Source organism: Labrus mixtus, chromosome 4 (genome assembly GCF_963584025.1).
Source record: "Labrus mixtus chromosome 4, fLabMix1.1, whole genome shotgun sequence".
In the NCBI taxonomy this organism is placed as follows: domain Eukaryota; kingdom Metazoa; phylum Chordata; class Actinopteri; order Labriformes; family Labridae; genus Labrus; species Labrus mixtus.
The window spans coordinates 28,813,142-28,837,736 of record NC_083615.1 but is presented as its reverse complement, the minus strand read 5'-3'; the positions used below and the strand labels follow the sequence as shown (position 1 = coordinate 28,837,736).

General features: G+C 40.3%; 1 protein-coding gene across 1 annotated transcript; it reads right to left on the bottom strand.

Annotated features, from left to right (window-relative positions):
* Positions 1-813: 813 nt before the first annotated feature.
* On the bottom strand, positions 814-21,269 carry si:dkey-246g23.4 (uncharacterized protein LOC559426 homolog). The gene is made up of 6 exons (XM_061036751.1): positions 21,163-21,269; positions 7,762-8,031; positions 7,020-7,163; positions 6,242-6,930; positions 5,395-5,635; positions 814-1,359 (listed from the first exon to the last, which is right to left on the bottom strand). The coding sequence occupies exons 2-6, from the start codon at positions 7,994-7,996 to the stop codon at positions 1,181-1,183; spliced, it is 1,488 nt and encodes a 495-aa protein (XP_060892734.1). The 5' UTR covers positions 7,997-8,031; positions 21,163-21,269; the 3' UTR covers positions 814-1,180.
* Positions 21,270-24,595: the final 3,326 nt, after the last annotated feature.

The window sequence follows — 24,595 nt, the reverse complement described above, 5'->3', positions numbered from 1 at the left end:
TATTCTGTATATTTCACTTGCAGCATCAAAAGGTAATGCATTCAGTCTGAAGACTGAACCAAAAACTTATGCAACTTCCGTTTTTTTATTGGTTCACTTCCCGTAAGTTTTCTGTCTAAACATTATATCTGGACCAGTCAGCTCATTCCTTCAGTTTTTTAAAGATATAAATGCAGCTTCAGTTGCTTCTCACTAGAGGGCAGAATAGTCACATTTTAAATCTTCAGCCCAGCATCTCTCCATATATATGAATCACTCTCCCATTAATTAAGAAGAGAGGGGCAATTATATTTAATTGAAAAAAGAGTGACTTTACAAAAACACAGGTAAATCAAAAGCTTTTACTTTTCAATCAATTCATGGAAAATAGTTCAAACTCATAATTTACACACATTTTCACAGTAGTTACTTATTTTTTGTATAGCTGCTATTTTTTTATTAGGAAAGTAAAGAAATTGTAATATGTCTGTCTATAACCATGTTCAATTGATACCAGAGTAAAAATACATTTTTATCAATACAAAACTAAAGGATGGGTGAGCTGATGGCCTTTAGTAGTTAGGTTGTGCCCAATGTGCGGAGGCTATCGTCCTTCAAGCTTGCTGCTCCTTTCCCACAAGTCATCCCAGACTCTCTCCCTGGTTTCCTGATGTACTATATCCACTGTACTATAAAGTAACGGCACAAAAGCCCAAAAATGCATCGTAAAAGAAGGATGAAAAGGACAAAAACTTAAGTTAAAAATTATATTGATGGTAAGCTTTATTTAAAAGAAAAAAAGAATAATATGGTTTTTCCTGCAAAATAAAATATCTAAATATATTTTTGTTGACTAATAAAAATAGCCAATGGACAAAAAATGCACCTACAAGAACTGATCATATTACTTATATTCAGGTGAATAAACAGACACACACTTGCCTGCTCAAGCCATCACTCTAGTATTCTTTTGTACAGTCGTATATTTCTGAAAACACTTGAGGTTTGATTTGAAAGATTTTTTTCTGTTCACTGCTTCCCATTGATGATAAAGATGATGGATGAGCTTCAAACGTTGACTTTTGTTCCTACTGGCAGACTCTTCCTCTGGTCATCATAAGAGATCGGGAAGCGGACTCCGAACTCCAAACTATCCACACGATCACAGACAAACACTCAGCGGTTCATTCTTTTCACTCATTCATGTGATGTCCAGCTCTTTGGCTTCAGCTCCTGACGTGCTGTTGGTCTTGGTGGTTGACCTCTGACCCCTGCGGTTCATCTGATGCAGGAGGAGCAGGAACAGAGCGGAGACGATGAGAGCCACTCCTGCCATGATGAACCCCATCCCGTAGTCACTCATCTTGTCTATGAAAAATCCTAAAGGGAAGAGTGTGTGTGAGTGAGCTTTAGCCTGCAACATCTTCTTTTAAACCTTTAAGTCTTATTAAAGCATTTATTTCTGACTGGAAACATCTCTGTCTTACACACAGTAAAATCACAACTCTGCTCCCTTCATTTAAAGACAGATAGGTATGATCAAGGTAAGGAAACCGAGGCAGAGATGAGGAAAAGAAGGAACACTCATTTTGTCCTCAAGCAGTAAGTGCAGAGACGTCCTCCTGTGAAGGAAACATAATTAGAACGCTTTGATGAATCCTCAACATCCGTCAACGGCCTCCTCTTCAAAATGAGCAAAGAGCTGAGCGCTACAGTAAATAAGTGAGAAACAGCCCCGGTGTCAGTGGGAACATGTAAAGTTATAAATAGAAGACTGCCTTCACTTTAACAAGGTCTTCACTTTGTTTCAGGTCATTTTCAGGCCTTTAGCCTGATCTTCATCTTCGTCATCATGAGATGATTCACAAAGCATTGAAACCCCATGTTTGATTGAAAACAGCACAAAGATGACATATCAAATGTTGTAACCGATAAATGTTATTGATTTTGGAAAATTATGTGCCTGTTTTGAGAAGTTGGGACATTGGGAACAGAAGAAAGGAAAAGTTGTGAAATGCTAAAAACAACTTATCGAACCACATTCTGGACAAACAGCATGGCTCTGAAGTGAAAGAGTCCGGGTGCTAAACTTGTTTGCCTTCAGTCCCCTCGGTCCGCATTGAAAATGTTTGAATAATTATTAAAGAGTCAAAACCGACTTATACTAAACGTGTCTACAGAGACTCTGTCCTCTGTCTTTATTTACATGTTTTGTTTTTGTTCACAGGAGATGTTTCTGGGCGGGGAGCTGGTGTGTTTCCACCAGCCAATGACAGCGCTTAGGTGAGTTCAGGACTGAAAATTCAGCGATTAGATGCAATTCAAACTGGCAGATTTGGCAGGCGTGGACGTATAGCGTTGAGGCGAAATGCTGAGCGGATAAAGCTTGTTCCAAAACGAGGTTTGACCTTGTGTTGGCTTTCACCCGCGGACGTGGAGTTGGTCTGCTTTCTGTTGGACAGGCAGGTGAAAAACACTGATGGTTAGCTTAGCGTGCGGTAGTATGAGCCCAGGAGGAGGGGCCTAGTTTGAAGCTGCAACGTAAAATGCTACTGACTCCACCTATACGCCTAGAATAAGACAAAGGAGGGGCTGTTGAACAAATACTGAACCTCCTGTGAGGAATTTTTTATGTTTTGTCAATTTTGACGCCCCTTGCGGACAGAGGGGTACATTGATCTCTTTATTGGTATTGTCCTGTACATCAAAACTCCATCCTGTATCACTGATTGTGAAAATGTTTCTTCAGCATGCTGAAACTCTTCCTGTCTGACACCTACCCCCCCAGAAATAGTTAGCATTAAAAAGTACAAAATACAAATAGTCCATCTTCTGACTCATGGTCTTCTTTGAGTTTGGTCGACATAAAGAGACATCAGTAATAATTCTGTTTCATAACCAGTTAAAAACTAATCAGGAGCTTTAAGCACAAATGGGAAAATATTCAACTTCCAAAATGACACAAACTGATCTCCTCAGTACCCAAATTGAGGAGGGATAAACTTGGCCCCGTCCCAACGTGTGTGAATTGTGTAGCTGGCATCACATTTAAAATAGGCACATCATTTTCTCAGTTTTAACATTTGATATTTCGTCTTTGTACCAGCTATTTTAACATATGCATTATTTTAAAAGCATCACATTTTGTGTTCATGTAGATTTTACACAACGTCCCACTTAATCATGAAGTGGGGTTGTAACTTCGGGGGGCAATCCTGTAATCGACAAAAGAGGTATTAAGGAGCTAGTTAAAAGTAAACTAATGGGAATATTACATTTTAAATTAAGAATGAGGAATAGACGGGGAGAGGAAAAAGTATTGTCAGCCATTAAAACAAAGGACACACTTAATACAGAATTATAGAGTGAAGTGTTGAAAAGGAAAAGTTGGGGTTCTTTTTACAATCTTCTCCTCTCTACAAAATACCATCTTGGAAATCTATGAATACCATCAAATGAATCCAAACCACAGGTATTGTGAACATGTTGTTTTCCTCCTCTGTTGGAGAGGGATCCCAGCTGATTTATTGCAGGTTTATCTCAGAGGCGGGACACTTTCTGGCAGGAGATGCTGTGCCCGGGTGCCAAAGTCAAGCTGGATGATTTTCAGGCTTTATTTACTGCCATTGTTTAGAGTCGTGTGTAAAAAATGGGTCATAACCTCAGTAATCAGGTTCAAATGCTTGCTGGTGTGTGGTGCTGTGGGTGGTGTGGCTGAAAACGTTTGCACACAGATAAGGCAGAACAACAAGACTTTCATTCTTCTGAATGTGAGAAATTTTACCTGCATATATTGTACAATGATAGTTTAAATATATTAGCACAGAAGCACACCTAGTTATTACGTTACTTTATCAAAAATAAGCTAAAAAGTAGAGCTAAAGGGAAGTAGCTAGCTTGCTTAAAAGGAACACACTGATAATGTTTTCGTTATCATAAATGTACCCAACATTGTTTATGTTGTACTCCTGTCTGTGTTGTAACTTTCTCAGCTGGTGCAACACCTTACACTTTAGTAGAGCGTAAACTGTCATGAGGTTGAACTGACGTACACACTAGGCTACGTTTAAAACACAAGTACTTGTGCAACCTGGTACTGGAGTCAAAAATGTCCCCAATTTCTAAGAGGGGACAATAAGGTGTATCACATCGGACTGACACACATGATTCAGGCTGGCTCTCTGGAAGTCTCCAGAGAGTCTGTTTGAGTCCCCTTGAGGACTGGGTGAATTAGGGACCAGATGATTTAACTGGAACACTCCAGAAAAGTCTGTACCATGAAGTCCAGACATCAAGGTGGATGACAACACTTTTGATTTACTGCTGCCTTCCTATGAGTTCAATCCATGTATTTATTTAATTTAATTTAATTTAGTTTATATTTATTGACTTTTAAGGGATCCTATATTTCATTATTTTAACAGATTTAGTTGAATACCTTCTTTTACTTAATTCTTTTAATTTAGTCTTTTTTTTTATGCCTGTTATCATATTTTCTTTCTTTATTTTTTTTATTTCGGTGTCTATATTTTGTCCTATATTCTTTTTACTGCTCTTACTGTTCCTAATGTAGTTTCCACTCTGTAAAGCACTTGGATTTGCTTTTTGTCTGAATGGTCCTCTTTAAGAAAACTTGCCTTGCCTAAAGTTAACATCACCAGGTCAGTGTTGCTTACATCGTTTGTTTCTGCTGACCCCTAGTGACCAAACAACAATCTGCGACGAGACCGAAATGAAAACATCCTTTTTTTACAAGATGTTTTGGATCAATCCACTCCTTCTTTAATATGGTGATACCTTGTCTTCATGTTCTGTAGGACACGGTGTATGAATATGGACAGGTGTCATGTGAAGCAGAACGGAGAGTCAGTCGGGAAAAATGAGAAAATAATCTATGGGAAGCAATCAGCTGTGAAATTAACACAACCATAAAGAAGCATGATATTATAATTTCCGCACAGTCGCTCTCTGAATAAAAAGATCCTGTGGGATGGATCATTGACAAAATTCACGATTAATTGAAGGGCGTCGCTGCATGTCATGGAGGTGTAAAAATCTCATTTTGGTTGAATGGGCTCACTGAGCTGTGGTTACAATGCAGAATGATGTATAAGCACATCAATTGTGTGAGATTTAATGTGCTGAAAGAAAAGGCTGACGCAAATGACTCTCTGTAACCTTGAGGAAATTATTACTAAGAGAAATGTCAAAGTTCTGTGAATTAAAGTCTGCTCTGTTCTTTTTACTTTCTGCAGCGTCTTGTATATTTTTCCAGCTTGCAGGCAGTCATCATAGAGGAACAGATCTTAGGGAATTTTACAGCAACAACTCAGTGCTGAGATCCATTTCTCTCTGATATGCACAGTAGGTACATTCAGTACTTGCAGTTGACTATCAAAGCATTTTTTCACTCACCAGCGATGGGTGGTCCAAGCAGGCCTCCGCTGCTGCGTATGAGCATGAAGAACCCCAGAGCACTTCCCAGCCTGTGGACGCCCACGACCTCAGCCAGCACGGTGATGTGGATGGCGACCGTAGCACCGTACACCAGACCGTACGCTGCGCTGAAACCGGCCAGCTCGGGGAATGAGGAAGCCAGGGGACAGAGGAGGAGCACGGTACCCAGAAGGATCACTGTGGCTGTCAGCTGCTGCACCTGGTGGGAGCAAAGACACAGGAGACAGATGGTGCGTCAGCTGTTTCACTTACTTTCAGACACTTTTCATGCAGACAGAACATTTCTTCTTCACAGGATCTGTTTGACATTATGGGAATCTGTCATTTTCTCTCTCGACAAGAGTAAGACTGAAACTATTGAAGCTGAAACCAGCAGATGAGTACCTTAGCTTAGCATAAAAAAACAGAGGTGAGGGAAACAGCTATCCTCCCCAAAAGTCTGTCTTATAGGTACATGTACTGAACTATTTTTTGGAGTCCAGCAGCTTTTTTTTGTCCCTTCTAAGTATACAAAATTATCTTTAGTCAGAGCCAGACGATGTCTCCCCCTAGCTAAAAGCCTTAATGCTAAGCTAGGCTAAATGCTAGTAGCAGTGAGATTATATACCATAGAAATATAACAGGGATATCATTCTTCTCACCCACTCTTGACAAGGAATCAAAACAAACATTACCCCAATTTAAACCTTTCCTACTTGCAGATAATGCTACCAGTGCAGATATATTGGCAATGTCTTTGGTGCAAGAATTGCAAATGTAAGATTTATTTTGTTGTTGCTTAGGTTAAAAATTAAACTCCACTTACTGTCTCGACCAGTCTCAGGTTTGCCACCCAGCCAAAGGACACCCGTCCAAACAGGTCCAACGCTGCAGAGATGGACATGAGTGCAGCCGCCCGGTATTCTTCAATCCCTTTACTACGAGCATACGGAACCAGGAAGAGAGCAGGCGCAAAGAAACCCAGGGCAGCAAACAACCCAAACATCGAGTAGACCATAAATTGAGGATTTGTGATGAGGGTGTAATCCACATAGCGAAGGATCTTGGTCCTGAGTTCAGCTCTCTTACTCGTACTGTTGTTCGAGTCTGTCGTGGTCTTATTAGGTATCCCCTTAGAGTCCTGGAGACAGGCCTCAGTTGTCTTGTGGTTAACAGAGCTTCTGCTCCCTAGAGGCCCCTCATTGTCCTCTTTTGGTAGCAATTGCAGGGACAGGCTCTCCTCCTCTGCTTTGACCTCACACATCAAATCTGTGGTGGCTTTAATGGGTCTCAGCAGCACCCCACACACACACAGGTTAAGCTGTAGTGCACCCAGGATTAACAAAGCACCCCTCCAGGAGTAACTGTCAATCAACAGCTGACACATGGGTGTGAGGAGAAAGGTTAGGATGCACTCGCCAGCGCTAGCCAGGGCGTTTGCAAATGGACGCCTCTTCTCAAAGTACAAGCCCAGCATGGTCACTGTGGGGGTCCATGTCAATGCATAGCCCAAACCTGCAGGAAAAAAAGGCAAATGGTGGATATCTATGTGGATGTTTTCTTAAGTTTGTTTTGGAAGTGTGTGTTTGCATCGAAACAACCACCATTTAGGAACCCCACTGTTAAGTAGAGTTCAATCACATTACGAGAAAAAGACCCAAACATCACTCCCAAGCTGCTTATCAGTCCTCCCATTATCACCACAGAGCGATGGCTGTAATGAGTACTCAGAGCAGATGCTACAGGAGCTGCAAAGGGACACAAGGGATATTCAGTAATGATCCTAATCAGGACAATATTTTGCAACGATATAACAACAGTTTTGCAGCACACTATTTAATTGTACATAGCTGTTTTTTTAAGGATTTCTTTTGGCCATTTTGATTTTATTAAATCATAAAAGCTGAAGAGAATAAACAGGAATAATTTATTAAAGAGAAAAACCCTAGTGTCTTTGAAATATCTCTTTAGATGTAGAAGAGAGCCACCTAGTGGTCAGAACAAGAAGTAGACTGTGCAGAGCCATTTGAAGCAGTGGTTCTCAACTGGTGGAGTCTCAGGACCCACCAGCTACTCCTTCTTGAAAAACTGGACCCAAATTTCTGATATTTTTCAATCAGTCACATTTTAGATAATAAAAAAATCGTGCAGTTTGGACCTTTTATGGTACAAAGCAGGATAGAACATAAGTAACTTAACGAAACAAAAAAAAATTAAGCGCTTAAGTTCCTTCGAAACCCACTTTTAGGTCCTGACCCACCAGTTGTAAACCACTGATTTAAAGAACTTAATGCCAAGGTAAAATAAGTTAAAGACAAAATGAACTGTAAAGAAAAAGATATTTACCCATAGTGTGAAAGGTAGCCACAGCAATCGATGTTATCCAAGATGTTCCTGTAGCCGTGGTTTCAAAATGTTGGTGTATCTCAACATAGAAAACACCGAAGGCCTTAATGACCCCAAACGTCAACCCATAGACCAGGAAGCAGGCAAGCAGGACGAACCAGGCGTAGCCTCCATCAGGTGCAGCTGCTGGTCTTTCAGGTACCCTCGTCCTCTGAGCCTTCACAGAAGAGTCCATGTTTATCTGAGCTGGTGTCTGCAACACTCAGATCTCTACGGGACGAGACGACTACAAACTTACTCAAGCAGCTGACAAAATGTTTTTGTTGTGAACTCTTTCATTGTTATTATTTATTTATCACTTGCTAGATGTCTTGTGTGAATAAAAGTAACATAAAAGAGGAAAGACAAACATCTAGACGAAAGACAAATGCTAAAAAATGCTTTGTTCTCGTAGAAACTGTTCACGGAGGTGTTTGTGGTCTTTTTATGAAATGGACTGACCTATTAAGAGTCCTTCTCATTTACTGTAATTTATTTGCCTGAATTAAAGAAAAAGCTGTTGTGAGGGATTTTTGTGTTTTGTTGATTTTGGTGCCCTCTGTGGACAAAGAAGGTCATGTATCTCTCTGCTGCTCTTGTACTGTACATGGTGTAGGTAGTATTTCTGGAGAAAAAAAAATCTATTCTTTATTTTAAATTTCTAATATGCAATTAACTTTGGCATGGAAATATTTTAAAATGGCTGATTGAGCGTGCTGATAATCACCTCATGTGCATTAAAATAACAATATAGAAATCATAAAATTGATCTCTGATGGATTCGTCAAAATTCATTTTGGTCTCTTTCATTTCTTCTCTCCATCCTTTTTAGTAAAACAATCCCCCAAGATGAAGAAATACGTTTAATGTTTTCAGGTGAAGTGATTTTTTTCTTAAACTGTTACTTGAAGTCGCTCCAACCAAAAATAAAACCCAAAGCACATGCCCTGAAAACTTTCATTTTAAACTTCAAACAGCACATTAACTCAATAAAGATAATATAAAGAGATAAATAAGAACAATAGTGCATTCATTACTCTGTGTCCTTTTGTCTTTAACAACAAATAGCAGAGCCACAGCTTCATTCTGACTAGTGTCATAACCTCACATGTAGGTTGTCTTTCACATATATGGAGTTTTTGATGATTACTATCCCAATAAGGAAACTTCACATTTGAACAAAGTGTTTAAATCCAGAGGGAAATGTTGTTCTTTCTCTGAGTGTGAGTCTAAATTCTTAAGTCTGCTATAAACTAAACATTCAAGGAAACAGATTGTTTTCATTTGGACCAGGCTGGATGAAAATCTCAAGAGAGTTCCAGGCCTGTAAAAATATTTCCAGGAATCGGACATGACATTAAACTTGTTCATCCATCTTCATTGAAGCAGAGTTGATCTCTCATGACAGACGCGGTTCTTAGAAATCTCACACATGCACAAGGAGGTAAACACAACTCTGCTTAGATCTGCTTACAGTTAGAAACTGATAAAAATGTCTTTCCTCTGTTGCTTTTTGTGAATTTTGAACCACAGAGAGCATAGTTAATATACCAGGATAAAATGTAATTCCTTTTTCTGTGCATGAAAATGCAACACAAATCACAATTCTGGCTTTTTAATGCAGTGTTTGTGTTAAAAAACTGCTTAAAACTTTTGAAAATAATCAGAATATTTAGAACTAAAGAAACCAATCTCTTTGAAGCTAAAGATCCAGATCTGGATCAGGAATCCAAAAGGTCACAACACAAGCAAAAGAGTCTCACAACATAATGCACACTACAGTCTAAAGACTGCACACACACACATAACATCAGTAAAATCATATTTCTACCTCACCTGTTGTGATTAAATTGACGTCATACTGCAGTCTGGCTCTCCAGGCTTGATGCAGTATCAGTACCTGAGAGCAGTGGTTTCACTCGCTCCTTAACACATGTGTTGGTTATGGTGTCACTCAAACAGCAAAAGGTGGCACATGCCTGGCAGGTACAGTTCTGAGAAAGCACGTTCAGTTTATTGAGTGCTCTGGTCAAACGTGAGCCAGACGAGGCAAAGAGAGCATAAGCAGTGCACAGACAAAGAGACAGAATGTTAGACATTTAGAAATTGTTTTTACCTTAAATGTTGAAGGTTACATGTGCTGTGTTGTATAAAATCCCAGGCAGGAGTTCTGGTGAGCACATGTGCACACGAGCAGTGACCTGCAGAGACCTTTGCCACCACTTTCTTTAGGGTCATGCTGTGTCAACACACTGACATCGAAGACATAAGCAGGGCAAAGTTTCTTCTACGGTTTTGTAAGCTTTTGTGTAACCGTAAGAGCAGCTTTAAACGGTAACTTCTTCTTCTCTCACCACAAGTTTCCAACCCTCAGCATATTCAGAAAACTCAAGATGACAGCAAGAGTGTGATCTGTACCAACACAATAATAATACCTTTATCTAATATACGCTATTCAAACTAGTTCTTTATCATGATATTGATCTTGGCTCCAATTGACTTTTGTCCAAATATGGATAATCATGATATACTGACCAAAACTTTCTTTTCTGTGGACATGTTATTCTTTACATCTCGGCCTGCATGCATGTAAAGCCCACTGACACCCTAGTAGATCATTCTATTGTCTAAATCTTTAATCTGCATATTCAGCATGAGAGTGGACATGTCAGTCTACAGAGAGTACTAGATCACTAACTGCACTGTGAACAACGACCACTTGGTCACTCATAAGTCACATGATGTCATTGACCCCTTCAGCTCATCCATGATGCATTTTCCTGCCAGTTTTCAAGAGGCCTGGCAGGATTAAGTCACACATGTGTCCACACATGGTCGTGGTGAAATATTTGTCTGCTTATGTTCCCAAATACAGCTCACCTGGAACATTTCGGAAAAATTATCAGGACTTTTGTGCATGTGTGAAAACACTAAAACAAGTTGAAAAGATTCAATTCAGAGTCAGATTCTTTTATTGTTTTTTTTCAGCAGGAGCACACATGATGCAACACATACAAGGACAACATCAAGAGTGAAATCAAAATAAAAAAACTGATTCTGAAACAGTATACAACATCACAGTAAAATCAGAGCTCATACCGAAATGGAGATTTTTTACAAAGCTGCATTTCTTACTTTGACTGTTATGTTGTTGGCTTTTAGGGGAAGAAATAGACCAAACTCTTCAGTGAGAACCCCTCTCACTGCATCCCCACACACACCTCTTCAGAGTGCAGAAACTCAAAGTCTGACAGGGCAGCCGAGCCAAGTTACGAGCGCTGTTCCAGAGATAGGGTTCAGCGAACGGTCAATTGGGAAAAGCACTTTTTGAAAAGGCATAGCAGTAAAGTGAAATGTGTTTATGTTATTTTTTTTTCTCATGTTCAGCGGAGTTGCTGCACAATGCAACACAAGACTCGTGGGTTTAAAAATTAGAGTTGTTACTCAGTGAAATGCCATCTAAAAACACCATTAATTGGCGCATGAAAAACACCCTCAGTTGGAGTCAAAGCTGCACACTTAGTAAACCACGGCAATGTTCTGCATGGTGTAAGTCAGCACAGTGGGGCGTCCAACCAGTCCTTTTATATGTGATAAGACCTCCCATGCTCACAGCTCCCCTGCTGCCTCAGAGATAGTGAACACGAATCCTCTGATGATCGACGTGTCAGGATGTGTCAGACACCAAAGAAAAAACAACACAAGTGCACACCTCTGAGCAACATTTGTTTACACCAGATAAAGCCAGACGTGATGCGGTCTGACCACCCTATTACTGAGGAATGCCACCAAATCAATCAAAACCATCTAAATCATTTTGAGAAAGAAACCATGTTGAGCATATAAGGATTAGCCTCATTTAGCGAAAAAACACTATGTGCATGATACACTTTTTATATTTAAAGGATCAATATGTAGCTCTGACATGTAGTGTTTAAAATGAGAACTGCAGTCCAAATGAAAACATTGGAGAGTCTCCACCCACCCACCTCCTGGATATTGACATGTCGATAGGTTGGAATGTCACAGACTCACGGTGGGGGAAGCTTCAGTGTTTATCCAGCTCTGCATCGGTCTGTAAACCTTTCTGCGTTCTAACCTCTCTCCATTTTTCAAAAGCATCTCCAATATTGATCCTAGTTTTACCATGTTTCTGTTTGAGGAGCTTATTAGAAACTTGCTTTTTAGGTTGGGTAAATATATTTCAACCAGTTCTGTTGCCCGCTTCAATCGCTGCAACACCTGTAGGGCTGCCTTAAAACAATCTACCTTCTCTGGTCCAAACAAATCCAGAGCATTCAGGAGCAGAATCTAAAGTTAGAAGGAGGACATACTGGCCGCTGCATTGTTGTCAGAGAAGCCAGCACTTCAACATAGCATGTTTCCTGATCATATAGTAAAGTCACTTTATCATGCATTTTAAATATTTTACAGTGCTCCTTCCTCCTAACATAAAGCACAGGAGGAGACGGAGAGGATGTGAAATGTGACCTAACTTTGTACGCTCAGACAACTTCATCATCCAACAAACAGCTTGGACAAGTGTCTCATAAAATTACTCTAACTGCCTCAGTTGTACAGCCTGCCAATAGACCTTTGCAAACTATTAATTCAGTCTATGAAGTACCTCTTTGATGGCTTTACAGTTCACTAAAGAGTCACAGTAACAAGGCTTCGGGTGTGCCAGATCATTACTGTGACAAGACTCTTTGCAGAGCTAAGTGGGAATTGTTTGGGCCAAGTTTCTCTGGTCTTCTGAGTCAGCAGAGGAAAACAGCAAATATATTACTGTAGTTGTGCATTAATAGAGTTACAAATGATTAATCATGGTCTATTGATCAGCTTGTATTCTAGTCTTCTGACTAATATTACACAGCATAACACTCCTACACATTCACACCCATTCACACACTGATGGCTGAGGCTGCTGTGTAAAGTGACCATCAGTATTAGCTTATCCCATTCATACACATTAATACACCGACGACAAAGCAGGGGGAGCAACTAGGTCAGTGTCAGGGATAAATGTCATGCCCAAGGACACATTGGACATGTGGCTTCAGGGGATCGAAACCCGACCTTTTGGATTAGAGATGACTGACTATAGACGGAGCCACAATGGTGAAATCTTGGAAGCCTTCTGGCACAAAGATGTTTACATGTGATTTATGGCATTTTGACACACAATTACAGACATTTGTTTTCCTTGTGCCTGGAAAAATAGAGTTGCATGTGGGCAGAGATCAAAAAGAATAAAAAACTGTAGATATAGAGTTTATCTGATGTTGAGCATGGTCTTCAGGTGAAAGATGTGTGAAGTTGGAGGTTGTTTCCAAGATATGCCACTATTACTCTATTTAACTATTTATATAAACATCTTGAGGGTAGAAAAAACACATGCGAGGCTTTTATTTGTAGATTTCTCCTCAGCTTTTAATACAATCCAACCCCACATTTTAGCAAAGAAACTGCTGTCCAATTTTAACCTTGCTGGGTTGGTGAAATGGGTCTTGGACTTTTTAACTTGCAGGCCTCAGGCAGTCAGGGCGACTGGTGCCCTATCCGAGAAGCGGCTGTCATCCACAGGCTCACCACAGGGGTGTGTCCTGTCCACTTTATTGTATATTTTATATACAAACAACTGTAGGAGCACCTATGACGACAGGCAACTCCTGAAGTTTGCGGACGACACTGTTCTAATCAGTCTGCTCCAGGATGGAGAGGTCGATCACGGGCCTGTTGTGAAGGACTTTGTGGAGTGGTGCGACCATCACTTCTTAAAGATCAATGTTAAAAAAACGAAACATATGGTCATTGATTTTCTGAAAAACTCCCACTCAATCTTCCCGCCTATGATCAAAGGCACACCTGTGGAGAATGTTGAGTGTTACAAGTACCTGGGCACTGTGATTGACAAAAACTTAAATCATGACAAGAACACAGACGCAATCTGCAAAAAGGGCCTTCAGAGACTCTACTTTCTGCGCAGAATGAACACTTTTAATGTGGACAAGACACTGATGGTTTTATTCTACCGATCTTTTAGCGAGTCAATTTTAACCTTTTGTTTTATCTCATGGTATGGTAACCTTTCTGTTCAGAACAAAAATTGTCTTTCCAGTATCGTCAATACAGCCAGTCAAATAATAGGCACTCAGTAGCTTTCATTGTCAGATATCTGGAACAGACAAGTTGTTAGGAAAGCAAAGTCTATCTTGTCCAGCTCTGACCATCCTCTCTTAAACCCTTTTCACACATACGGAAATCTTCTGAAAAACTCCGGAGATTAGTCTACCCGGAGGTTTTTAGGCTATGTGTGAACGCAAACAGCCGCATTTTTCGTGCAGACTTTACCTGGAGTTTCTCCTCCAGACCCCTAGTATTTTATCCGCAGAATATCCGAGTGAGCTGATGTCTGAACGCGGCCGAATATACTCCGGAGATTTTCAATTCGAGCCAATGAGAAGGGAATAACATTTATATAGTGACCGGCTAAAGTGTCTGCCCACTACGATCTCCGTGCATGTAATTAAACGTCTGCATTCTGTTTTCTGTTCGTCAATATGTTGTTCTCCTCTCTTTTGTGGATGTTGTCATTCCATTGGATTACACATAGCATTGATATAAAGGCAAATATTCTCATTATAACGTCATGTAGCGGACTGTGTTGCTACGGCCGCTACTTCCGCATTGTTTATTTACGTCACTTCTTACGTCGGGAAATCCCCCGAGGGCCCCCTCCCCTCTGACAGGGATAGTCCCCCGCTGTGAGTAGCATATGTGAACGGCTAGTTCGGGAGATTCTCCAGAGAAGTCCTCCTGTAAATATTTAGATATTATCCGGAGTGCATATGTGAAAACAGCTTTAGAGGAATTTGTTCTTCTCCCCTCAGGTCGGAGGTACAGGCTGCCCAGGGCTAAGGCAAACAGATATACATTTTCATATGTTCCTCGTGCAATTAATGCTCTTAATCTTCTTTAAATCCTTGACTGCACTTTCCAGCAGAGCTATTGCACTTTATATTTATTATATTTACTTATTTATACCATTCGAGTGAAACTTCTTAAAGAACGGATAAAGAACGGTTTATCTGTTGTGTTCTTGTGTCCACTGCTGCAAATCAAATTTCCCTTTCAGGGACAATAAAGATCTGAACTGAACTGAATTGATATCTCACCTATACTCATTCACGCCCATTCACACACTGAAGGCTGAGGTTGCTATGTAGAGTGTCCATCAGTATCACATTCATTTATACGCCGCCAACGAAGCAGCAGGAGCAACTTGGGGTATCTTTCGGCAAGACGCTTAGAATCCCAAGGTGCTCCTGCAGGACATGTGGCTGCAGGAGCTGGGCACCCCCAACTTTCCATCGAGAGACGGCCGACTCTACCACTGAGCCACAGCCACCGTTATTTGGCCTCGATCACTTGAGCCAATTGAGTATTAGACGGACAGACAGCATGGAATAACAGAAGCCAATCTTCTTCCCCTGCATCTGTCGGACCACCAGACTATATTTTAGACGGTTTTAGATACCCACAATAGCTTTGTGTTACATAACATCATCTCTGCCTTTTCAGACGATCCTTTAGCAGTTTCATGGAGAAAAAGCTTGCTCTTGGTGCACTGAACATTGAATTATACATCCCCAAAGGGTTTTCTGAAAAGAATTAAAGATTCATGGGCCTGTGTGATAAATTATACATCTATGGTGGGGATGACTGGGAAGGGTAGGGCACTGGTTTTTACAGTAGATGTGGAGAAACACCTTCTGAATAATGAATTTGTGCTGGTGAGGCCTGACACACTGCGGCACAGAGAGAAGTGTTATTAGCTGTGTTTTCAAAGAAGGATGGACTCCTCTGATGTCTTTCCGTTTGTCTTCTTCACTGCAGACTCCTGAGGTTTCACTCTGTCTGGCTTCACGTCAGAAGAACTGTTGCTGCAGCAGGGACTTGCTTGCCTGTTTATACTGCTCTTGAATGTCCGAGAGAAACAACGCACGGTCTTTCATAGAGCCTCGCGTGAAAGAAATGTAGTGCATCGTGCTTTCCCAGAGATCATTAAATTTTCATCTGAGTTCTTGTTGCACAATCACATCAGCAGTCTTTCTTCATTCATTCATTCAATATTTTCTTTAATGGATTTTCACATTTTTAGAGTAACTCATAAATGTGCTATTTCTGAGAGTTACAGCATTCCACTTTGGAGAAAATATCGCTGACTTTGCCTTAGTTCTAGTTTATTCACAGTATTTTTTTATCATTCTGAAACATAAGCAATTCTTCAAGTTGGTGATGCAACAACTCTGAAATACAGATGAACTCTATTTCTTTGAAGGGAAGATGTTTGAGTTTGTTGCTGACTTCTCTGTACTTCTGTGAGGCAAGAGCAGGGTTTTAATTGCATGTTTTGTTTAACCTTGACAGTGCTGGTGTGACTCTAGGTCAGGGGTTTCCAACCATTCTTTACATTAGAACTACTCTTTAAGTGTCTAAGAGTGAATTACATCACACTGCTTAAGTTTGGTCCTATAATATATCAACAAAAAATGAACATGCTGAATTAAGCTACTTTTTTACATGTGTCAAATGTCAATACTCAAAGCTAACATTACTTACATTGCATGCTTATATGTGTGAGAAGTGCTTTATAAATAAAGGTGAGTTGAATTTGAAAGAAAATGACTATAACTGACTTTCAATACCAACGGACCACAGCCTAACTGACAAAACACTGGTCTCTAGTTGTTCGATCATGAGCCAGCAGGGTGTCCGATTTGTATTTACACCGAAACAGTGTACACTGTAACAACGCCACACAAGAAAGAAAATCTCTCAACACTGATGCACCCTGAACCTGTGTCCATCAGCCACTCACACATGCACCACAGTCATATCAGTAAAAGCTAACAAACCAGTTAGACTGCGTTTGTGTGTGTGTGTTTGTGTGCGTGTGTGTGTGAGTGAGATGCAGTCAAACACTTGATTGTGTGATGAGGCAAGGTCATTGTTGAGGAACAATGAGGTGGTAATCAAACAGGAGGGAGGGAGTCCACCATCATCGTGCAGCAGGCTCACAGTCTGGACTTCATTCGAGTTCCTCCTGCTCAGCAGAGCAGCCAAAAGTCTGGCAAACCATTGTCCATTTTCATTCAGCTCTGTGTATCTTTCGGCTATTTAAGAAGGGCTGCTAAACATCTAAACAAAACTCATCAAAAGCCTTGTTTGCACTTCCAAACTTTTTGTAAAGTTTTCAGGGTTAGCCGCATTCAGACAGATTTTAAAAGGAGTTTCTCCTGCCAGCCGGCTAGTATTTTTTTCCAAAAAGGCGCGAGTGAGCTTATGTGAGAATGCAGCAGGATATTTTTATTTTATTTTTTATATTGATATCCTTTATTAATCCCTGAGGGAGATTCGGTTTACAGTGTTATTTATAGAGACATGCTTCTCACACACATACCAGAATCACACACATGCACAAACAGGAGCTGTGAACATGCAATGGTGGAGAGATGTCAGAGTGGGGCTGCTACAAGCCGCTAAGCAGAACAGTTGGGGGTTCGGTGCCTTGCTCAAGGGCCCCTCTGCAGTGCTAGGGAAGTGCCCTGGCACCTCTCCAGCTACCATACCAACTTCCAGATTTGGAAGAACCAGCGACCCTCCGGTTCCCAACTCAAGTCCCTACAGACTGAGCTCCTGCCCCGATATGATATGATCAGGAAAGTTCACCTTGAGCGAGTGGGAGAGAGTGGTGACGTTTTTTATTCCCTGTTGAGTGTGAGCTGCATGTGTAAACAACCAGATCAGGAGGATTTCAGGGGCAGTCCCAGGAAATTTTAAGGAGTGCATATGAGAAAACGGCTAAAGATTTGAATCTCATGTGGAGTAACTGAAGCAGACCGGTGCTTTTTTCTTTCTTATCTGGTTGTAAACGGCTATAAAATGATAATACTGCGACGTAAGAAATGTGTTTCTGTAGTCATACATATTCATATTTGCAGCATGGCAGAGCTTGATTGGTCTCTGATGATTTAATTAAAAGAACTGTGAGGTTGTAAACTCTGCACAGCCGGTTTCTGGGCCGTGGAAAGTTTAAAGACATTTCCTGGGCTCATTTTTAAGCTAGTCAGGTCCTCTAAAAATGGCCCTCGGCACCTTTCCCTCTCTGTCTTCTGCGAGGAATGGCTTAGTCAATGATCATTTGGAATTCAACCCTGCTTAAAAAACAAATCATGTTGGCAGACTCACTCAAACACACACACACACTGGTGCTTCTCTGCAGCAGCACACACATCACATCTGCACGCCCTTACAGCTTGCAGATATCCTTTCATCCATCTCCACATTTTTCACAGCCCCCAAGAATGTTTCAACTGTTGTTGTTTTTTTTTTTTTCCTTTTTAGCTGAGTGTGAATTATTCTGGTGAATGAATAGGAGAGCAGAGGAGAGCAGAGAGGTGTGGAGCGAGCTTCCTGTGGAGGGCGGCTGACAGCCTTGTCAGAAATTCTGCAGACACATGCAAACCCAGCTAACACTTGGAGCAAGCCTGAGGGGGGAAAGATTTGACCTTTTTGATGTGGATAACCATTAATCCGTGCATCAGGTTGTACTAAGTGGTGCAAGAACAGGCGTGTCATCAAACCTTCCTTTTCGTTAGCCATGCTACTCTTGCTAACAAAAACAGACAAAAGGCATCGATGATCAACATCAGTATCTTAGAAATTAGCATGTTTCCTACCTTAATGTACTAATAATAAATTACAGTCCAAGTATGTAGACATTTGGGCTACTTTAGGATATGTGGTACCTCTATCTTCTCTCTAAACACTTTCTCAACAGCTGATTGGATATGACTTTTTGTTTGTGACTCTTTTGAAAAGTGTTTTTTATCATCTGTTTTGAGTATCTAAGGACAAGTTGAAGCTCCATCTCTTTTTTCCCTAACTTCCAGCCATCCATCTCATCTCATCTCATGCCCTCCACCTCTGCCTCGTTCCAAAGCCTTTTCTTGCTAATTAGTGGCACATTCCCAGAAAGCACAGGTGTGTGTGTGGGCTTACCCAGATGGCTGTGCTGGTGATGATGAGAAGGCAGCCAATAAACTGATTGCACACAGGTCACTCGTTGGCCATGCAAAGCCTTTTCTAACATTAGCAATAATGAGAACTTCAATTGGTAATGTTTACAGAATTAAGTGGGCAGGTAAACAAGTCCTTTAAGAACCTCGGTGAGAATTATCAAATCTGTACGAAAAAAATAAGTTTTCGGGGTTTCAGAGACGTTCTACTTTCCATCTTTAATCAGAGTTTAATCCACTATAAACATTCCTGCTGGAAGTGATTGTACGTATGTAAAATAATCTGTGTGGTAAGAGAAGAGGTGGAACCCATCCTATCAACTATCAACTGAAGACAATTACCCTTTTATAAATCTCTATAAACAGATATATGCATGTAGGTGCAGATTAAGGCTGCATAATATTGGAAAATGCTGAGATTGCAAATCTTTTCTTTCTGGGACATATATATATATCACTTGTGTATATTGCCATATGAAAAAATACAGAAAATCAAAGCAGATACATGCTTTGTGTTTTATATTTATGTTAGGCATTCATGATATATTACAATGTGTGATTACTTTGTTAAATATGTCGATAATGATCTGAAGAGCTGTAAATCAGCAAAAATGCAAGAATGCATGTTAGCTAACACGAGTTCTGATGTCTATCTGCAGTTATTCATGTTTGCACAATATTTGTATTGCAAAAGGTTTCTCCAAAAAAGCCAAAAAAGCATTTTTTTTAACCACTTGGCACCAATTAAAGTTTTAGGAGGCTGATAGTAACCTTAGCTTGCCTTAACAGAGTGAGAAATAATTTCTTCTTGAATTATTTTTGATTGCAATAAATTCAGACTTTTGCCACGTGTTTATTGCAAAGCCTCATGTTGCGCTGATGATGCAGTTTATTGTGCAGCCCTCCTAGTGCAGATAACGATCCACTGTAAGCTGTCTGATCTCTACTCCAAATCCATTCACTTCTCAAGTTGCTAATTGGGCTGTAAACAAAAGGCAAAGGAAGAAAAGGAAATCTTGGCCCAAAGTCTTTCATGAACTACTGCTGGCTCACCTAAGGCCAGGGAAAATTGACTGTTTCTTCTTTAGATTACATCGTCGTGAGACAAATAGTTGATCTGTCTGAGGTAGTGAGTCCTTCTTCTACAATTGAGGCCAAAGCTCGGTATTCTACAATATGTCTTCATCAAGGCATTGCAATGAATGCTACTCAAAATGAATAGCCCTGTGGTATCTATAAAGACAGTATGGAGCCAGAGCCAGGAATCTTAGCTTAGCATACAGACAGCAAAGGGAACCAGCTGTGCCCTGACACTTGATTACAAAAACCCCAATATTTTTATTACATTTATTGTTATTATACAGATTGTTCCATTCAGATATGTTAGTAATTCTTGCTGTTTCTAAAAGTACAAAAAAAAACACATACAGGCCCTTGAAAGGCTCAGTATTTAAACTCAATATAAAACTCTGTGGAATAACAAAGTGAACAAGCTGCAATTTTTGGGTTACGTGCTGAACTTCTTGTCCAGTGTGGTGACTTCATGGAGTTTTACGGAAACGGTTGCTGTTAGTAGATTTTCAGTTAGAAAAAGTTGGTTTATTCCGACTAAACCTGGACTTTAAAATAGCATGTAATATGTTCTTGAACTAGGAGTGATTCCTTTTCCTGACTCATCTGAATCTGCTGCTGGTCTGCTGAAACCAAAGCTTCAGCTGCCGATACTTCTGGGTGTCCGACGTCCATGTTGCACACTGACAATATTGGTTCTAGATCAATGGCTGACAAAGACAAGACCACTTGGTCCTCTCATCACTATTTAACACCACAGCAAACAAAACTCAATAAATGGTAAATGGATTTGAGCTTGTGTAGCGCTTTGCTTGTCTTCTGACTACACAGGAGGCTTTTACACAACAGGTCACACCTACACATTCACACCCATTCACACGCTGAGGGTGCTATGTAAAGTAACCATCAGAATTAACTAACCTCATTCATACACATACGCCACAGACAAAGCAGCGGGAGCAACTAGGTCAGTGTCAGGGATAAATGTCTTACCCAAAGACACATTGGACATGAGGCTGCAGGGGATCGAAACCCGACCTTTTGGTTTATAGAGATGACCGTCTACCGACTGAGCCACATCCACCAATAGTGAAATCTTGGAAGCCTTCTGGCACAAAGATGTTTACATGTGATTTACAGCATTATTATTATTCATCTCAATAAGAATAACAAACTGTAGATACAGTCTACATAGAGTCTATCTTACCTGCTGATGTTGAGCTCTGGTCTCCAGGTGAAAGATGTGTGAAGTCAGGAGGGTGTTTCCAGGAAGTAAGGAGGTGTTTACAGGTAGCATACAGGATACAAGAGGGAGGAAGAGATGCACCTTAATGAGTGTGATCAGCTGCTGATGGAGGAGGTTTTTTTTTTTTAGCAAAATAAAGATTTCCTCAGGGAATAACTCCCCCTGGTTTCTTAGCATCCACCTGCTGGATTGTTAACAGAGATTTATTTTGCCAATGATGGTTTGTTTTGTTTAATCAACAGCAGGACATGCAGCATGCGGGGAGTTTGATCCTATTCTTGATATACCAATTCGAGGATGTTAGAATAATTTTAGGAAAATGATTGAATCGCAACCTGGCGATTATCCACAACTACAGATTTCCATGTAGTTTTCAACTGTTCAACTTCTAATGTATGGTGATTCTTCCAAACAAAAAACCTTGGCTATGTTAAGTAAATACAGGGTTCAATTTGAAGTCTTGTCCGTGTGCTTCTCATGCCAGCTTCTCCAAACAGAGCCACTAACCATCTTCCACTCAAGGTAACAAACGATGTCTATATAGCCCTACTTCTATTCAAACTCTCCATTTAAATAACGTATACAACACATGACACTCACTAATCCCTGATTAAACACTGTTTTACAGCCAGAAAGAGAGCTTTAATCCCAAACATATACCTCAAACTAAAATATTTATCAACACCCCAAGGTGCTGAATAGCTCCTGTCAGGCTGTATTCATGCTGTCCACACCTTTGATACTGAGAGGGGCGGCCTACTATGAACTACGTTTGAACTTCAGGTACAGCTGCCATCTGTGCCGGGGTCCATTTACAAATACAAACTGTACCTTGTAAAAGAGGTTTAACTTCTCAGTCAGTTTTAAATGACTTCATTTCTGGAAAAAGCTGCTTTTATGACTTTCAAATGTAGCTGCTGCCGTTGAGTGTGGAGTACTTACAGGCTCTCATAGTGACTGTGAATCATCAGGTAACAGGACCTGCACTTCTCTCCACTGACTTCCTGTCACCTTCAGGATCCAGTTTAAGATTTGACTACATGTTTTTAAAACTTAACATGGTTTGGCTCCGTCATACTTATCTGAGCTGTTGCCCCAGCATGCTCCAGTCCGAGCACTGCAGCTGACTCTCCAGACGCTTTTGGATTTTCCCGAGGTGATGGAGCCTTTGCGGTGGCTTCTCCTAACTTGTGGAACAGTTTACCTGTGAACATCAGAACCGCCACATCCATTGAAACTTTTGAGATTGACATTTTGTTATTTTCCTATTCATTGTAGGTTTTTTTATATAGTGATATTTGTTGTGCTTTTATTGCTTTATATTACTCTATTAATATTGTTTTATTGTTTTTTTAACCTGTACATCACTTTGATATAAAAAAAACTTTGACTTGACTTGACTTAAATATGGTTGTCATGGTGTTTCGTTATGAAAGGTGGGGTGACTCAGAGGGATGAAGAGGAACAAGGTGATTACTTACCGTTTCAGCATTTTTTTCTCTGCGATTGATTGCATTCCTCAGAAATGTATGATGACTTTGTTTTGTACTCGTGTTTGAACAATGGAGTCCCATTAAGTCCCCTTACAGTATGTTTTTGGTGAGGATCTCTCCACTCGATGTCACTGTTGTTATTTTACAATAGACAAGATTAAAGGTGTAGGCTTTAGTTATCACCTTATCACAATGCTTTGTTATACTTGTATATATTTCTGTCGCTGTTTGTGGATTAACAGCAGTAAACTAGAGTCATAGCCATTGGTCTGTCAAGAGACAATGAGGCACTAGAGGCTTCGCTGTAACAAACAACACATTACGAATTTCACTGATTGGTCAAATGAAGTTAAAATGTTATTTCTGCAACAACAGTTTGGTTGGTGGGGATGTCTGTGTAGGTTCTCAGTCATCCAGGTCATGGTAAATTTGAAGCTAGATCCAACTGGGAACAACTGGGCTTGGTTGAAGATCTTGAAGATGTTTCACTTCTTGCAGTTTTTGGAGGAGAAGTGAAACGTCTTCAAGATCTTCAACCAAGTGTGGATCAAGCTTGAAATGAGTTGCACTCTATTATTTAAGAGGAACCACATGCATCCGTGGTGCAACCAAACACTGACACATCTTAAACTAACTAGATTCAATGTAGGGTTTAGTGTGGACTTCACCATGAAGTCAGACAAAAGTCAAACCTAGCTGTAGCACCAGGACCTAATCACAAAATGAACATGATGAAAGATCTAGTCTTAAATTGTGTTTGTTACCAATATTAAAGCAACATGTGTACATATGTCATGTCTACGTTTTCAAGCCCCGAATGAAATATTAATCAAAGCTCTTTTTTTTCAGACAAATGTTACAGAAACATTATTACTCCTCCAATTCCAGTCAGGTCATATCTTACAAAGAAAAACACCAGTTTCAATAAAGTTGAGACGCGTGTAAAAGTTGGGTGCATTAGTGCACATAGTGTGGGTAACCTGCACATTCTTTTTTTTTTTAAAGATTTATTTTGGGGCTTTTTGTGTCTTAATGGAGAGATAGGACAGTGGATAGAGTCAGAGATGGGAGAGAGAGAGTGGGGAATGACATGACGTAGGGTAGGAGCCACAGGCTGGATTTGAACCTGGGCTGCCTGCTTTGAGGACTATAGCCTCTGTACATGGGGCGCACGCACTAACCACTGCACTACCAGCGCCCCCAACCTGCACATTCTTAAAGGCAGCATTAATACAGGATTTCAGACCAACATTATGCTGCCAAATGGACCACTTCTTTTTGACGGAAGGCCTTGCTTATGTCAGCAACAAAGTGACAAACCACAGTCTGGATGTTTGATAACAGCATGGCTCCGTAGTGAAAGAATTTTTGTGATAAACTGGCCTTCCTGCAGACCCGACTTATCACTCATTGAAAATGTTTGCAGCATTATGAAGGAAAGCGAGACCTTGAACTGTTGAACAGCTCAAATCCTGCACTGAGCAAAACTTGTAAAACACTCCACTTTTAGGATAACAGAAATGGGTTTCCTAAGTTTTGCTAAAAGAAAAAAGAGTGCAATAGAAAGGTAAACATGACCCTATCCCAACCTTTCTTTAAAGTGTTTCTGGCATCAAATTTAAAATTGGCTTTAACTTTCCATGAAATATCTCAGTTTTACCATTTGACATGCTGTCTTTGTGATCTCTCAATTAAATGATTAGTTTCAAGGTTTTACAAATCATCATGTTTGGTTTTTATTACATTTTACTAAACATCCACAACAACAACTTTTTTTGTCTGTAACAGGGTTGCATTGTTCTTCTTATTCCAGTCTTCCACTTAATACCACCTGCATCTCCTTTGTTTGTAACCAGGGGTGTAGAGGTATTTTTATTAGTACGGGAGAGCATCTAGATAGT